General features: G+C 32.8%; 1 protein-coding gene across 1 annotated transcript; it reads right to left on the bottom strand.

Moving 5' to 3' along the window:
• Window positions 1-2,475: 2,475 nt before the first annotated feature.
• On the bottom strand, window positions 2,476-10,510 carry LOC128982675 (uncharacterized). Its single transcript, XM_054401617.1, has 4 exons — window positions 9,984-10,510; window positions 7,902-8,069; window positions 4,053-4,180; window positions 2,476-2,562 (listed from the first exon to the last, which is right to left on the bottom strand). The coding sequence occupies exons 1-4, from the start codon at window positions 10,006-10,008 to the stop codon at window positions 2,476-2,478; spliced, it is 408 nt and encodes a 135-aa protein (XP_054257592.1). The 5' UTR covers window positions 10,009-10,510.
• Window positions 10,511-18,775: the final 8,265 nt, after the last annotated feature.

Raw genomic sequence — 18,775 nt, 5'->3', positions numbered from 1 at the left:
TCCAGGGGTTCGAGGCCTTTCCCGGGAAAAAATCTGAAAATATAGTGTTTTAAAACATATTTTTACGCTATTTTGTAATACATAAAACCAACCAAAACAACATAGTACATTGTGCATCAAGGACGGTCACCTGAGGGAGTCGTCGTTTTTTATGCCAACATTAACAGTTAACCAAACAATTATAAAGAAAAAAAATTATAGTTGAATAAAGCCTAGATAACAGCCAAGAAAGTTTATGTTTTGTTTTCTGAATAGTTTTGTTAAAGTATGAAAGTATACAAAGTATAAAAGATTTTTACATCTGTGAGTCAACTACTTATTTGATTTAAACATCAATTTAAAACATTTTTTAGACATGACCATTTTGAACATACTTTTATAAATTCCTTAAAACCCAAGTGATCACAGAACATTATGTGTATTAAATTTATTTCTATTTTTTTTTGCCGGGGGCGCCCATGATAACAGTTGTTTAAATTTTTCATTCCTTACTAAAACCATCAAGGGGCAGTTTTTGTATTGCACACTCGTAGCATGTCCATAAATCTGCGCGTTCAGAAGTGCACACATGTAGTATGTCCAACATGGTTTGATTTACACATTATTTGTAAAAATGTGGCTTGAATAAAGATAAAACTATTTATGTAGATGCATTTTTAATAAATGGGGCCAATAAAATTTATTTATTTCAAACATTTAACAGTTTTAGTTTAAGTTTCCCCCATAATACAAACTTTGTTTTTGCGGTTTCCGAAAGTTTACCAAAATGGACATACAACTATTGTGCTTATAACCATCGATATTGTGATACTACTTACACATGTTACACTCAACTCTATTAAGTTCTTCTACAGGTGAATGACATAAAATAAGTGAATATCCAGATAACAATTTTGGGTAAACAGATACCATTTCTGATTGTCAAAAAGGTAGTACTTGTTGATCTGATTGGAGATATGAGTAGCATAATATTTCAGGATTGTGCCAATGAACAAAAAGCCTATGAAACAGTTTGCATGATATCATGGCCTGAAAACACATTTTATACAAAAATCCTCTCAGAGAAACTTATTATTAAAACAATATACAGGGTTAGGGAGATATATGGATACACATTCCCTGCTTCTGAACTGATAATTTTACCTAAGCTATAATTATACACAACTTTGAAATTGAAAAAATGAGCTTTTTAATGAAATGTTAACTAAGATAATTTGATTTTTGAATTATAAACCAAAATAAGAAACTCCTAATTTTGTTGTTGTTGATTGAACAAAGTTAGAGATTTTTATCCCAACCATCAAGTAAAAAAACACTTCAGTACCGTATACACAGGTATACATCAGTACCGGTATACCTATCGTAAAAATTCTTGTATTACGTTTTTAATGATATAGGCCATTATTCCATACTATGAACATTTTATCCTTTCTGTTTGGGTCCATCCTTAACTGTATTACTAAAAAGCTATGTTTACACTAGCATGAGTAGCATGTAGCAGTGGAGCCACTAAATTGCACCAGTTTTAGTGTCATATGCCACTAGAGGCTTACACACAAAAGTGATAGTTCAAGCCATGCCACTATTAATGGCGTACTTTTGCATTTCAATCTTTATATTTAGGGACTTTGTAATCCCATAAGCAGGGAAAAAGTTCGAACAATTTGAGAAATCGGTCGATCTTGGCCGGCTTCCATCTCTCTTCCTTCTTTTTACCTTCTATACCTTTTCTGTCATTTCTAACTGAGGTACATTCTTCTGCTTACTCGGATTCTTAACCTTTCCCTTTGATTCTTTTATTCATAACACTGTGTATTTATTCTGACCAGTATCGAATTCATTACTATCAGTTCCTCCATCACCTGTCCAGCTTCGGTTTCTGCCATGACACCGTAACAAACATTTCATTTCTTTGAATTTAATTTGTTATATAAACATTCACAAAGATATATACTTATCAACACAGAGATCCGGCTAGTTAATACAAGTGACACAGGTGCTAGACGTCAGCCTCCGTCACTATACTCCGTTCAAACAGCCGTGGCACCTGACAGATTAGGAGACCCCATGGAAACCCTTGGGGCCTCCTAATCCCTCAGGTGCCACGGCTGTTTGAACGGAGTATAGCACTGGTGCTGTGGTTTACACGGGCCACAGGAAGTGATGCGTCAGTACAGATGGTGGATCATTGCTACTGACGCCACTATTTATGTCAAACATATATTAGTTGCGTCACTCCTGATGGAGCACCACTCCAGTACTCCACTAACAATGGCGCATCATTTAGGGTTTACATGGTATATTTTTGGTGTCACTATGAAGCCGGTAAACACAGTGCTACATGCTAGTGTAAACCTAGCTTAACGGACAGGTGAACTCCCAGTCTGAGGTATTTCAAAACTGTCAGCCAAACAGAGAATTTATACTCTTGACCAACTTAATTTGAAATTAATTTGAGCATCTCTTTAATTTCACTTACTTGAGATCAAGTTCATCTGCATGCCGAGACTTGAAGTTGTATAACACGACGTACAAGTTGGTCGGCAACAGACGATGTGGCTTCTGAAACAACATTACATTATATTAATTAATTCAGCTCAACGTAAGAGAAGAGTTTGTTTCAACATATAACACGCTGTAAACATAGCTGTCTTTTTAGCTTAGAACTTTCTTGCTTGAAGACCAGTCTTTATGTACAATCATGGTTGAATATTAGGTTAAAATCCATGTTTTAGCCCCTGAGCTGTACAATAACTAAAATAGGCTTTACCTTCGTCACTGCAGCTCACATTCTTGTGGTGTAACTACGTTACGGCCGTTTTGGCATTACAATGCCATCGTCAGACTACAAAAACACAAACTCGGCTGAAGTAGATACGTAGCTTGAAGTTTAAACACGTAACACAAATGAACAATAACATAGATTTAAAATATTTACAAAAACCGAACAGGCCTGTCGTACTAACGGGTGACATGTTCCCGTTCTGAGCAAAAACCGACTGGAAGATTTCTATGTCGAGCCAGGTGTGGTGGCGTTATCAGTTGAACTTTGTACTCCTGGCTTCTTGTTCCTTTTCTGATTTAAAATGCTATTGAATATGAAGTGTGACTTGTACTGTAGTTTGTCGTTTAAAATTATATCGTCCAAATTATTTTCGGTGTAAGCTTTGTATATTTCATACTCTTTCATAGACTGGACACCCTAGAAGAGTATGAAATTTACAAAGCTTACACCGAAAATAATTTGGACGACATGTATATATATAATGTTTGTTGTGTATTCGTACCATTTTAATGTTTTTTGTGTTCGTGTTGTCCATGTTTAATTGTGTTTTGGACGAGTTGCAAGCTTTGAAAATGTTGTCTTTGCAACAAAACATGTAAGCTGATGAGCAATATTAATGGTTGGACTATATGACGGAGGTTTGTAAAAACCTATTATTGCTTAACAATATAGTCCATGGAGCCAGAAACATGAATTTTGAACGCCTTAACCTTAAACCACTTGGCCTTTGATTCTGTATTGTCTATTGTACTAAGATCACTGATTTACCCAAAGCCGAAATATGATATTGCAGCCTTCAACTGTTGTCGGGTATTGCTTGGATGGTTGTTGGACGGTTTGCTTGAATGTCATTCTTGATGGCCATAATATCAGCCTTTGTAGTTTACTGGGTTCAGTGTTGGCCATTATTGCTATGGCAATGTCAGATTAAAATGTAATAGTAACACATCCCCATTACATCATTGAAAAACTAGCTCTTCACATCCCTCAATGACGCTTCTAATTGGGTTTCAGACATGAAAAGACTTTTCTATGTGTTTAAAAGTCACATGTATTCAAATTGTGCCTAAAGTATTGCATTTGCCTCTTTGTCAATTAATGAATTCACAAAATTCCCTTTCTTTTGCTTCTTTGGTCAAATATTGTATGTTTTTATTATTAATTATTGTGAATATATGGAGTTCTCCTGTACATTTCAACCCACAGTTCACAACTACCATTCACAACTCTATGTTTATTATGTTATTCGCTAAGTTGGTTGACTGACCGGTGACGGGCAAGGCGATGTACTTGCTGATGATAATGATTTCTCATTGTCGTCTGGTAGCTCTACACTGCTCATCCTCATATTACGAGCTGACAGCAGTCTCCGATTGTGGACTGGACTGGACGGAGCTGCAAGTTGAAAATTAATCAAAATGCGTCACAATTATTACAAATATAGGTTTATTGAATGCATATGTGGTTATGACAACTCCAGGGTCAAACATATGATTCATTAAAGCCTATGGTATAATGGTATTCAAGTTTAAAATCGACCTTTAGGTTCAAAACCCTTCTTGCTCGTCACAAAAACCAAATCACCTGACAAAACACCCTTTATAGAGTCAAAGCTAATTTTTTTGCTTAAATAGTAGTTCAATCAATTAGTTGAGTTATTTCAAACAAAATAAACTATAATTTGATTACATTTCAGCAGTTCAAACTAAAAACCAAAGTAAATGTAGAGGCAAATATTCAGACAAAAAACTAGTCCTTAAATATATAAAGGCAAAATTCTAATCCAAATTACTGAACCATTAAAATATGCATGAGGATCTAGAATATTGACATAAATGAGAATGGTGTAACTAATATAAAAATATGTTCAACTATGAAAACAATGATCCTTTTTGAAGATGGTCACGCTGAAGACTGCTCACTACTGCACCTACACATCAAAACATAAGTCACACAAACATAAAATTGAGTGGTACTCCAAACAACACAGTATGAAGTTGTGATAAATTGTTCTACATTTCAAAAACAAAACAGTACTAACATTGACTTAGGAATGAATAATGAATATCCTCATTTTACTAAATGGGGAACATAAGAAGAATGTTAAATTTATGATTTTTGTACAGTGAAGAACTATTTTGTGTCAGTGACAAATATTGTTTACTACTGTATTTGTTTGGGTTGAAATATTGATGATTTAATATTGTATATACTGTATAGTAATAGTTTTTAATGTTTTTAGTATTTTTTTAAAGCCTTGTTTATGAATAATAAATAAGTTAAGTGATAGCTGTAAATTTCTGGAGCTTAAAGTGTTTAAAAAAAGGTTGTATGACTGGCTGATCCAAAATCCTTTTTACAGCCTAGAAGAATTTTATAAAGAGCATTCTGTTAATTTTTAAATCAGTATTATAGTTATAAGCCTATCTGTTACAAATTGTATGTTATGTATTTTTTATTTATTTTGCATGTAAAATGACACTGTCTATTGCATGTATGTAATGCTGAAAGACAATAAATGATGATTCTGATTCTGATTCTGAATAGGTAGATTTTAAGTTCACACCCTTACTTCAGTTACTGGTATTGAAAAAAAAAAACTAATTTATACAATGGTTTTGATTTTGGTAGCTGTTAAATAAAGCATTCAACATCTATATCAATATTTAAACTTAAACATTTTACTATTGTGAAAGTGGTGTTTTTTTTTTTATTGTAAAATCTATATGATTTTGTTGGCAGCTATGGCAATGTTTGCAACCACTTCCATGTGAATTTAAAAAGTAGTCTGTACATTGTTGGAAACTAATAATGTTAAGTTCATCGTTTTTACACCGGCGAATCTAAAACTTCCTTTAAAAATCATTAACTGATGCTGAAGTTTTTGAAAATGACTACTAGTGGTTCTGAGTATTTTTAAGTTGGCAGTTTTTAGATATTACTAGAGGTTCAGTAATAACATGTTAAAATACAGGTGGATTAGAAAGGGTTTTCTAATTTTTCACTATCCATCACTATTCTGAAATAATATTTGATGAAAATATTGATTACCGGTAGGTGGGGTATCGTTTTACGACATTTTCAGTTTGAAACTATTTAGAGTTGTACTTTACTAGTAATATTTTTACTTTAATAAATATATAAAGCTATGAGTTCAATATTTCTTTATTGCAATTTAACAATTTTTATATGTGAAGATTTATACCACAAGATGGTCTAAAATTTAAAATCAATGATCAAAAAGTGTGAGGCTAAGGTTTACCTACTAAAACTATATAATGTGGAAACTAAGCACTCAGAATGTCTAGTTGATTGTGTTTGTATTCTAATTTAGTTTGTTTCGTACTTGACCAGCAATGACTGCTATGAACAAAGATGGGTCTGCGTCTGCGTCTTCCCATGCAGAAGCCATCTTGAGGATATGTGTCACTTTCAGCATCAAACAATGATACTGCACATCATACCAACAAGTAAGCATTAGGCTCTCATGTTGGTTAACTTGTTACCAATGTTAAAACATATGTTGATTAAAACACTTTTTTAATGACAATGTTTGATAACCTGGAAATCCAAAATTTGTTGATTAGATTAACAAAATTATTCACTGTAAACGATTTCCCTTTTGATGAAAATGTTCCAAAGAAAAACGCTGGAAAGCACAATAATAATTTAGCTTTCTTTGTTTTAATACTTATATCCAATTGTTTGTGTATTTTATAAAACACTGCCAACGGGGATGCAGAAATCAATTTTGGCAAAATGGAAAGTTGACCATTTAAAAGAAAATTCTGAAAAAATATTGTCTGTGTAGAAGTTTGTCTGCCTCTTTCTCCTCCTCAGACCCCAAAAAATGCTGAAATGCACAATTGTATCACACCATTTATGACAAAGTTGACATCTTTTGTTTGACAACATAAATGGGCATGAAAATCATTCACTCTGATCCTCTGATATACAACAATATTTAAGTATAGCAAAGAGCATGTTGATAGGTTGTCCCAATGTGCCGAATCCATGCAGATTCCTGGAAATTTGAAATTAAAATAAAACAATACTGTGTTAAAATTCAACAGTCAATCTTGGTTATAAGTTTATGCGATGAATCTTTTACAAAAATTGTCATAAAACAGACAAATAAAAGAAACTGTAACTTCCTAAAAAGTATTAAATGGTAAAACAACTTACAACTATCAAATATCAAATAACAAATGGATTGTTAAATCATAAACACTCACCTCAAAAATCATATTGGAGTTTTCACTGAAAAATTTTCCCTACAGAATTATAAAATTTACCTCCTGATTGTATACAAATAATTAGGTAAATACTAAACTTAATGATTATGTACATTATATGACTATCATGGTGAAAAAATGGCAAAATATACAAATGAGCATACTTTTGCTATTGTTCTTTTCTTTCCAAAAGTGAGTTAATTAAGAAGTTTATGTGCATTGTATAAAATGAGGAGTGTTTGGGTAGTGACTACTGTACAGCAAAAAACCACCTCAAGTGAGGACAAAAACTTTTAGTTTGAGAACATGTTTCTACCACTCCATCACTAACACATAAATGTACAATAAAAGTACAATGGTTATGATAAAAAATATCCTTAAAAAGCGGTGAGAGTTTACTGGATAGACATAAAAAAAATGTAAAATTCAAAATTAAATACATATAGATACACAAAGAAAAGAATTACTCCAAAAGTTGAAACTTGTTTAGCTTCTGGTCCACTTGAATAATAAACCCCTAAAACATCTATAATAGTGTAGAGGGGGGGGATAAGTTTTTTTTAGTTAAAGGGCCACTTATAAAATATGAATCAATAAAATAATTAAGGACATTTTTTTGTTAATGCTTTCATATTCCTTTGATATTGTATGTGTATGAGTTTGTGACGACTCTTCGAGACTGAAAGAGGTTCCTCTTTAAACAAACTTGGTATTCAGCTTGGAAATGAACCTTTTGGTTTGAAACTGTTTAATGAATAAACAGAGTATTAAAGGTGATTTTAAATATTCATTTCACAAACAATTGTTTCTTATCTGCTTCCCCAAGTGAGCTGGTTTAGTGCTATGTAGACAGGGTAGTGTTATGTAGATAGTTATGTTACATTGTAAGCGAGATGATGACGAGTGGCTGGAGGTCGGGCCCCCATTGGCCGATGCTGATGGTGGGGGGCCCCCGCGGCGCCTCTGTACCACCTCACTACTCTCGGGGGAGTCAAGAGACAGACTTTTCATGCGGAGATTCAACTTCTGCCTCCGTGGACTGTGAGGGGCTGTGGAACAATCACACTACTTACTACGCAAGCCACTCAAAACCGCCTTGCGTTTGCTGCAAGGTTGCGGAAAAGGATTATACTAGCATTTCAGTAATTGGTAGACATTTTGAAGTTGAACTAGCTAATTGCATTTCTTTGCATGTTATTGGACAAACTTCTACTACAGGGTTTTTAAAGGTTTTTTTCATATTTTGAACCTGTAAGTGGTAGGATACAATATAAGTTATGTCAATTTTTAAATCGGTGTAGAACGATTTTGCTAAACACTCTACCCTAGTTAGATGTGTTGTTTGTATGAAAAAATAGTACAAGAAGAAAAATTATTCTCTGATATTAATCATAGGAAACAGTTTCTGGAAAAGCTGTTTGCAAACTTATAAGATGAAATAAATATGCCTAATAAAGGTTTTAGGAAACAACAGTCTTAATGTAAAAAAAAACACATTTTTGAAAAATTTAATAAACCATTAAACTAGGCCTATGTAATTCAAAAGTGGGTTACAATATTACAAATAATTTTTAAGCTAACCAATTATACTTTTATAAATTTTACTAGGTTTTTTGTTTTATCTAAGTCATAACAATATACGTTGAAAATATGAATCAAAGGGCAAATGACGCAGCTTTATTCACAAATGAATCACATGTTTTTAGTTCTATAGTTTACAGATTTACTGGAGTGGGTAGGCAAAATAAAGCATTCTTTGAGCAAATACAACCAAGAGGCATACATGCAAGCACAAACGATTACACAAACTGGTTAACATACAAAATGATGAATTTCCAAGGTTCATAAAAAAATGCACTTCCAATTGCGCCAAAGCAAAAACTTTATCAACACCCGATAAAACCGTTTCAAAATCTACTTACGTAAAAATAATATCAAGTTGATTATAAACCTGCGATATATTCCTTATTTGGCCAGTATTATTTGTGCTGTTTTTCTTCTTCAAGACAAATCCAACGCTTCTTTTACCACTATCTGTTACAATGATGATGAACAGTTCAACATTCAATACAACTACATGTACTTCTGTGTTTAAAGTTCATTTTTGGCGATTGTAAAGTTGGATTGTTTGAAAGATTATTGTGAACACTTTCCAAGTATAGATAGAGAGATTTCATGTCATAATAAAATATGATACTATCTTCAGCTAAGAATAAGCTGAAAATATAACAAGATTAGTACCCGCCCAGCCAAACCTAAAAAATCCCAAAATAAATACCTCACAGAGAACTGCAGTTGTCAAAACAAGAAACAACCAATCCCAAAAGAAAATAACAATTATTGTAATGATTACCGGTGTGATATGCTATGGGCCCAAGATATGATTGTGCCCCTCCTCAACCAAACGCTTCTCTTTGGGGCAGATTCTCTTCCTTGCACCCCCAACAAACCTTAATCCTCTTGAGGAAGCTCCTAGGTCCGGGCCCACCGGGCCATTTTATTAAAACGGCCCTGAGGAGGGTAAATGAACAATGTACATATCTGTACCAAGAAACTAGCTCAAGCAAGATTCACCATAACGCTACCCTCATATTGAGCAGATGTGTCGATTATGTTACCTACCACCATTATTTGTACTATATAGTTCCTAGTTTTTTATAATGAATTTTTCCCTTGTTTAGACTATACTATCCAACTATATGTGTGGCTTTTCTCTTGTGTTCACCACCTTGGTTGAGTTGTGTTCTACAATTGTTATGCTTTTGGTACTTTCTTATGCTAGGGAATCATATTCCAGATCCCAAAACTCCACAAAAATCTTTTTTACCAACCGTAATGGAAAATGTGCACAGTAATCAATCAAATGACAATCCGACTCTTGTTGATGTGTAAGGCTAGACACCAATGTGACCTAGGGGAGTCTATTCTAGGGGCTCTACGCTAGTCTAGGGGTGACTACAGACCAGTCTGTATGATAGGAGAGTTCATTTGGGGCTCCGTTGGTGTCGTGGCACTGCTGTATGTCCCAGATATCGTCGAACCTATTGTAATTCTATGTTAGTAAACAACAATGGCACTTCACTACCTCATTTGGCCCAATTTACAGCATTGCCACATAAGGAAATGTTCACATAAAGAGCACTCTAAACTACTAACTTGCAGCATAGATAGTTATGGTAACAATGATATCATTCAACATTTTCATACTCTTCACTTTTAACAAACTATGAGTTTTAAAATGTGCCCTTAGATTCTTGGGTGTCTTAAAAAAAATAAGTTAAATTGTGTATGTTTCCATATCTAAGTAAATATAAGTAAAGGAATAAATTAACAAACTCAATAAAAAAACTGGCTTATTACCTTCAAATAAGTTTTCTTTTGCTAAGATTGACTACAATGTAATTCTCTTTCCACATATTGTTAAGCAGTCAAATATTTTCCAGACCAAACTAATAAAATACAAAATACATTAATTATTTTATAAAATAAAATAAAATCTATACCAGGATTATATTTTTTATACAACTAGGTATAACTTATTGAAAATTATTAAAAAATCTTAGAAAAATAAACAGTTGAACTATAAATTGTATCGTGATCAATATTGTATTCCTAAGCCGTTGACTTATTATACATATATAATCATTTCACACACTATTAAAAAATATCACTGTGTTAAAGCAAATGGTAATTATAATTTGTATTAAGGTTAAGAAAGTAGACAACATATTCAGGAGGATATTAAAAGGATGTGTCAAAGGATCTCAGTTTAAACATAGGAAGCATGATTCAGTACCTAATTGAGAATATCTCAAAATTGGTTACCAATTAATTCATGGTAGCAAAAATGATATACCCTAACTCAACCACTATTAGGATCTAGTGAATCTTGATATACTTAACAAATTTGGCACTACACACTAATTTGTAAAAAGCTTTTTATTAATCATGACTTAAAGGCACATTAACATGCAAGCTTACATGCATTACAAAGGTTAACTAAATGATGTAAATATATTTTTGAAAAAGGTTTTAGTCATAACCAATCCTTAATTATTCTGCAAACAAAATATTAAAAAGAGATAAACATAGGTTATTTTTGTATCTTTCTTCTTTTTAATCATTTATGTAGTGCAATTATAATTATAGAATTTAGTCGTAGTTAGATATTAATTTCATTAAACTCGTTCTTTTAAACCAATAATTTACCAGATGGATTTTTACTTTTGTTAGGCTCAATTTTGATTTTCATACATGTGTATGCGATTCAAAATCAATCGAAATTATCATCTCCTAGATCAATTTTATATTAATTTCTTTTGAAATTTTTACTGCATAATCCATTAAAAAAATCACCATAAAAATCACCTAGTTAAAAATAAATCAGGCATGTAGAAATAGCATTATACCATTAAAACAGCATTTAGCTTTCAAGAAAAAGGCGTTTAGAACACAACTGTATAGATCTAACTTCGTCAACTGCTATGTCACATACAGGATATTGAAGCATGCAAAATAGATAAAAGGCAAATATTCCTGTTGCAGCAAACCTTAAAATCTAATTTACACCAACATTTATAACCATAAGCTCAATTAGTAATTAGGTTGACCGCTTTGAGAAATCACAACGGTGTGTTTATTTATTTATTTAATGGACGATAAAATATAAGTTGCCAATGTTTGGAAATGCACACAAACATGTACATTATATGTATGAATTAGAAATTTAGACAACGTACTGCATTTAGCATTTTAACTATCTCGGTAAAAATAAAATCACAGAAATAGTGCTAGAGTAGAAACTTGTTGTTCTCTTTAAGCTGAAATCAATATTAGTTGTTAATACCGATTTCAAATTATATCTTATCTACCTTCCCTTAAAATAGTTTTGAGTTTATTATATAATATATAGCTGATGTGTTGTTTATATTAGTGCTGATAACATGCTATAGCGAGAAATGTATATTACTCCAAGGTAAAGTAAAACAGAAATTTAAAAAAATCAAAGATAATGTAACTTTTAGTCCATTGCGTGATTTGTCAATTACAGTACGTCTATTCACATACGCCTATTAAGTTATTCGCGAAGTAGTGAATTCTTAGTTTATTTGAAGAGGTAGTAAACAAAAATAAGATCTATCGGCGAGCTTTAAGTTATCTACTCGTAAAATGTATTTGAAGGAAAAATCAAATTGAAAATCACAACATCAAAGTACAAATTGTTAACAATTGTTTAGTCACACTGTCAAATATAAAACGAGTAATGAAAATGGACGGAAATACACATTGTTAAAAAGGGGATAGCAAAGCGAAAAATAAAAATTACCTGGTTTCAGTAAACAGATTAAAAACAGCTAAAATGTTTAGGATAAACAATTTTCATATCAAATTTTAAATTCCCTAGCCGTTATAATTTTTTAAGTACGGTGGAAGAATGCATAAAAATGGAATATTTTACTTCCTTTTATAAAACATCGGAATGTAAAAAAAAAACTCTTAAAACTCCCTTATTATGTTATCAACCTATCAACAAAATTTGCTGCTCCTAATATATTCAGATATGAAATACTAAAATACCATTCAATTACATTAAAAAACTAATAAATAGTATAAAGAGTGTGTATAAATTGTTATTGATGATTCTTAATAAAGCAATTCTCCAAATCAATATGGTTGATCTTTGGTCCAACAATTGTTTAGGCCTACTTTAAACATTGTCAAACAAATTAGGCTACTTTAAATAATACGAGGAAATACGAGGGACCTCCTTGTGAAATAAAAATGCATTTTATCAAAACAAAATTATACTGTTATTTAACAATAACTAATATAAACTTAGTTGTATTATAGTACATATACATTTTGCAAACATTTAGTACGATTTTCAGTTCATGTATATGTTTTTATTTTCAATTTAGAAGGTGGAATAAATTAAGTTTAATCGTCTTAAAAACTAGTTCTGTAGCTAGACCAGTTTAAGTAATGGATTTTGAGTAACAAACAGTTTTTTTTAATATATATTTAGAATTGTAAAACAACGTACAACACAATATTTAAATACACGGTATTGTATTATAGTCTTTAAAATGAATTATTGTTACAATGAACATAATTTGTTTGATGAAACAGTTTATTCCGAAAAAATAAGGTTAAACTCAAGTAGAATGTACTCGTATATAAATAACCGGGAAAACAATATACATGATAATTTTCACTCGATAATGTTTTGGCGATTGATACAAGTTATTAAATACTTTATTTCATTGATAAAACAACTTAATGCAGGTTTTTGACAAAATCTTTGTGTGGAACAAAGTAAAAAAAGTAATCGCCGAAAATACATTTTTATAAAGAGGGTAAAAACGATTTAACTCCCCGTCTAAAAGAAGATCATACTTATACATCTTTAAAATACAATAGCATACATAACGGAAGGCATTTCGGAATTTTACTAAATTAATAATACAAAGTAGGAATATGAAGATACTGAGCAATTGGGAATGCACTCTAGAAAATCTCCAACATAGCGGGCGAGACTAGAAACCATCTATATGAAAACCAAATGGAGCATATCATTTTTCAAAACAAAATTAACCGTTTAAAATACGAGTAGTGGATACATAGGGCTGCTGAGGAGTGACGTCACAAGAGCCATGTGGTGCTTAATTGACGGTTAAGCATCTGGTGGTAATGGTGCGTGACCTAGCACGTGGTGTGGTGGGTTACGGTATGGTGACGTCATGATGACGACATGCTGAGGTGTGAAAGTTAGGTGGATCGATATTTTCAAGGTTATTGTTGTGGTTTAAAAAAAACAGCATATCGGTAAAGGGATAAGTACCGATATGCTGATTTTTAAATTCTTTATTGAAAAATCAAAATTGACATACGAGGAATATAATTGTTTTCAAACTTAAACCTAATACAGATCTAAGCTAAACTAAACATTTGGATCATAGAGTTAGGTCTACTACAGTAACAACAGTTGTCAAATTGTCATCCACACATGTCGCAAGCGAAACAGTGTTTGCATTGGTAAGAAGAGTAAATTACGATTTTTTTGTCCATGCATATTATACACTCAAAGTTTGCTTCTTTTATTGGAAACATAGTAGGAATTTTGTTAAATTTGAGAAATTAGCTATATATACGACATAAAACTGTTGGAGATAACTATTTGTACATGTTACCTTTGCAATGTTTGCGATATAATTTGTTGTTAATGAGATGTTGTCTTTAGCTAGTTCCACTACAGACTAATGAGAGACCCATCATACACATTCTTTTATGCTGTTTATGATTGCTATCTGGTATACAGCAAACATTCGCAATTGAAATATTTCCACTTTTGTCTTTGCATTTTATAAGATCGTCAAGTGAAAAGTTTGTTATTATGTACATATTACAAAAAGTGTTTGGATTTTTGGTTTGCAATGTTTCTGTGAGAAAACTTATTAAAAACCACTATTTTATTATGTCACCATTATAAACATAAATCCAGAACTAAACTAAAATATCACTTTAATCCTGCAAGGTGTATCAGCTATTTAACTGGTATGGAAAAGTAATGTACACAGTGTTTCTACTTCTTCGTGAACAGTTGGCGGTACATGCGGGCAGATCATTGTTCCACTAATTACAACCATATGCCACATTTGCAACATAGTACCTTATATTTCTAAGACTTGTTTATTCATTCAAATCGTTATGTTTTTGAATGATTTTTTTAAAATAACAAACATTTGGTATATTGCACATTGCTTAATGTTAGACGTACAAACGATCAAGCTATAAAAAAACAAATTCCCCACTCTTTACCCTATAATTTACTATTTATTTAAAGCAAATGTTGACTCTCATTAAATACTCTTGGTTGTATTGTAATCCAACGTATTTCTGTTTATCGTTTGTCCTTTTGTGAAACTGTTTGAATGTTTTTTTATTGCTAGTTGTAGTACAGAAAACTATTCAATTTAACTAATTTCACTGTTAAATATGTTCAAATGTTAGGTAAGGCTTCTTTCACCGTCAACCAGTCTTTCTAATATATCCATCACTTCCTTGCTAAATATGGATCCTTTTTACACTGGATGATATTATATAAGCATCGGTGCATGACCTAGCACGTGACCTAGGACATGGTGTAGTGGGTTACGTCATGGTGACATGTCAGAGCTAGGGTGGATCGATATTTTCAAGGTCGTTGTTTGGGTTTAAAAAAAATCAGCATATCGGTAGTGGGATGAATACCGATATGCTGATTTTTTTTTTTAAATTCTTTATTGAAAATTTAAAATACACACAATTGTAATTTGTAAACCCTTCACACCAATCGATACAATGGAAGTATCTCGTAATTTATTTATTGGTTCTTTCGTTTTGCTGTTGAGATTATTAAATGCGAATGGAGGTTCAAATAGAAATGGAAAGACAATTCCTGTATTTAAATCTAGGAATACTAGTTCCTTTATGATATATTCATTTTTGTTTCCTCGAAAAGCTTGAAATTCTACTACACAAGGTTTTTCTTGAATCTCTTCAACTCTGTCAGCGAAGGAAATCTTCCTCTCCATATCGTTTTAAGATAACAACTGGTTTCCACACCACGGTAGATCCCTTTTTTATAGATCAGGCCGTACAGTTGTCAGCGCGTTGGTGTATATTTAACGTGGGCACCTTCCCCCAGTAGGCCTACCCCACGTGATGTTCACATATTTGCTGTCCTGTTTACATCAGCCATCAGCTACAACTTATCTGTTGTTTCTTTTTTATTCCTTCTATTTTTCTCCGTCTTGTAAATTCATTACACCTTGAACATCACTCGTCTGTTCTGCTTCTGTTGAAATTGTTTCGTGGTTTTCCTTTGTCACTTGTTCCTCCGTTACACTGACAGAACTAGAACCATCTATCTTTTCTTCGTCAATGTTTTCCTTCTGTTCCAATGCGTTAACTTGTCTCCACATTTCCACCTCCTCAGGTATCCGGTTGAAAATCGATGTATCTACAGGTCCATGCAATATCTGAACGTCTGGTTGTTTTTCCATCGTTTCTACTAAGTAATCTTTTACGACAGGGGAAGAAAAAACTAGCTGCCTCATGTATCTAGTTATCGATGATGTAGCACAACTCAATAAATAAAATTCAGAATTGGTAAGTAAAATTTTTTCATCATGTTTGGTTAGCTCTCTAAATCTAACTTGCTGCTCGCCTCGTTGTTTAACAACATCTATCTCTATGTCGCAGTCTGAGAGCCTGATTGCAGTTTTTCTTCCAAACAGATTATTCTCCAAATAACATTCTATCAAATGCAAATGTCTAATAAACGATTCCCAAGCATTTTCTGAAAACAACAAAGTTTTATTTCCATGATTTAATAGGACAGTAGGAGAATAATCCAACGGTTTGTACATACCGATGGATATAATTTTTGTCATACATCTTGAAACTGGATATGATATACGAAGAAATACTTCTATCAACTTGTGTAGTGGCATTTCCTCTTCTTGTTTCCTCTTCCTTTTTCCGATTACCTTAGTTACGATGTTGGTGTTTTCATCATTTTCTGTACGTGATTCTTCTTCGTTAAAAGATAAAAATTCAGATACTGCTTCTTTACATTGGTTTTTGTTTTCTTTATCTTTTAATAACATTGCTGTTGTTGTTTCCGTTGCACACTGCGATGATCCCATCTGGGAAAGCGATGTTTCCTAGACTGAGAGTATGGATAAACTGAAGTTGTCCGTTTACTCTGAGTTCTATTTATACCCTCCCACAACGAGTGTTTACATCTACAACACTACTTTTACAATTCCTGTCAGAGGGGTGTATGTTACAATCTTATCATGCAGAATCAAACAATAAGCGGATGTTCCTTCGGGTATATTTTCATCAAATTCCAATTCCAACTTTATATCCACGCTTGAAGATTTTACAGATTCATTTTGTTTAGAACAATCTATAACCACAATTGGAGCTTTCGAGGCGAATTGTTCCGGTGATATTAGAGGAGTGTTTATTTTTCCATAATATGATGTTTGAAATCGAGCATACATATCATAAAGTACGCTGTATCTTTTCATACCAAACGAAATATTCAAATTATCGTAAGGGAAAAACTGGGAGTTTAAAAATAATTTGCAATTTGTTAGTTTACAATGATCAAATGTGGCGGCGTTTCCAGTTATCACGTTTCTTTTTTTAGTCTGCAACCCGAATATTACGTACCTTGGTTTTTCTAAATGAGTTGAAGTCTTTACAGTCCAGGTGTGTCGATTTGTAACAGGAAACTCTGGATATTCATGTAGTTCCCAGCTTCTAAATGGTATGACTATGTCTCGATCAGATTTCAATTGTTTTAACAATGTTATTCTATGTTGATCGGCCAACCTTAAATGCGGTACTCTCCAAACAATCTTGTTTAAAGTCAACCGCCAATCTAAATTTGCTTCAGTCGTTCCGGCAGCAGCTTTAATGACATCTTTGTCAGTTGAAGATCGTAACAACACCAATTCTTGTTTTACATTGATTATGATTCTTCTATAATCTTCGGCGAATCCTAAAAACATTTTTAAAGGTATGTAAAAGTCAAAATTTCCCTTTGAGTCAGGCGTTATCGTATCACTTTCGGGTGCGACCCATCCAGCAGTTAGTAGAATATTCTTCTCGTTTGGAGTAAAAGACACTAACCCCTTCATTGTAGTAGCGATTCCCAGTTTTTTTGTAGAGTCCACTGTAACACCTGAAATTTCATATCTTATTTCCTCAAAGAGAAATGCTATTGCATTATTGATAAAAGGTACTGTCGTTCCTTCGGATCCATCCTTTTTTGTAACCTTTCCTTCTATATACAAATAGCTTTCGTTCGGCAGCGTGTAAACATCTTGCTGTTGTATAGGAATCCGGATTTCATCATTATTATTTAATTTCGATGAAGCGTAAGGGTTGTGAGTGTGATATTCCTTTTCCCATAAGGTCTCGTCGAATGTCGGACCGTGAGTTATATCCAGTATGTCCATGGTTGACAACTTTAAATCCAAGCTTCTGCAGAAAGCGTAGGTTATCACTTGTTAACTCTTCTACTGCTCTTGAACTACTGATGTGTTCCTGGCGATGCGGATTCTTTTTAAAAGACAACCCCATTTTTAAGATGTAGATCTTATGTGTAACCTTACAGTTATAGGTTCCCCTCTAAAGTCTACGATATTTCCGTCTTGATCCAATATGTTCAGAACGATGTCTGATATATAACTGGTGTTTAACGGTAGGTACACCAGATTATTAGGCCTTTCAATTAACTTGAACCCTGGAGGAACAGACGGGTAGAACGTATGTAATATATGACTATTTTCTCCGTTTCTGTATGATCCCTGTATAATATTACAAGTAATATCTATTGTGGTCACTTTTAAGATATTTACAGTTGAATCTCCAGTATGTGGCTTGTTAGCTTCTAATATACCTCTTGATTTAGTAAACCCTAATAATTCACCTATTGTCTGCTCCTTACTGAAATCTAAAAAATATTTTGAAGTAATGTCCGTTTTCATTGTGTTGTTGTTTCCTAATATCGCAATATTATCTTTCCCCAAATTCTTCTGTATTAAGTCGTTTATATCATCGATTTCGTAGGATCCTGTAGGGAGGGAATACTCTTCAAGGTCGTAATATTCATTTTTACTGTCCTTCGTTTTGTAGTAATGCAATTTGTTGTTTATCCCCTCAACAATGTTAGGAATAGAGTTATACGTAGTAAGAT

This window comes from Macrosteles quadrilineatus, unplaced genomic scaffold (genome assembly GCF_028750875.1).
Source record: "Macrosteles quadrilineatus isolate MER2022 unplaced genomic scaffold, UCM_ALF_1.0 Scaffold_951__1_contigs__length_24998, whole genome shotgun sequence".
In the NCBI taxonomy this organism is placed as follows: domain Eukaryota; kingdom Metazoa; phylum Arthropoda; class Insecta; order Hemiptera; family Cicadellidae; genus Macrosteles; species Macrosteles quadrilineatus.
The sequence above is the reverse complement of the archived record's forward strand: the minus strand, read 5'-3'. Positions and strand labels throughout refer to the sequence as shown.

What these genes read in the sequence shown, in the direction of transcription:
- LOC128982675 (XM_054401617.1), bottom strand. Translation starts at nt 10,008, where the DNA reads ATGAACTCTCCTATCATACAGACTG. An exon ending in GTCATCATCTCGCTTACAAT is followed by an intron (nt 4,181 to 7,901) that starts GTAACATAACTA and finishes TTCAACTTGCAG; the next exon opens with CTCCGTCCAGTCCAGTCCAC. An exon ending in CATCGCCTTGCCCGTCACCG is followed by an intron (nt 2,563 to 4,052) that starts GTCAGTCAACCA and finishes ATGTTGTTTCAG; the next exon opens with AAGCCACATCGTCTGTTGCC.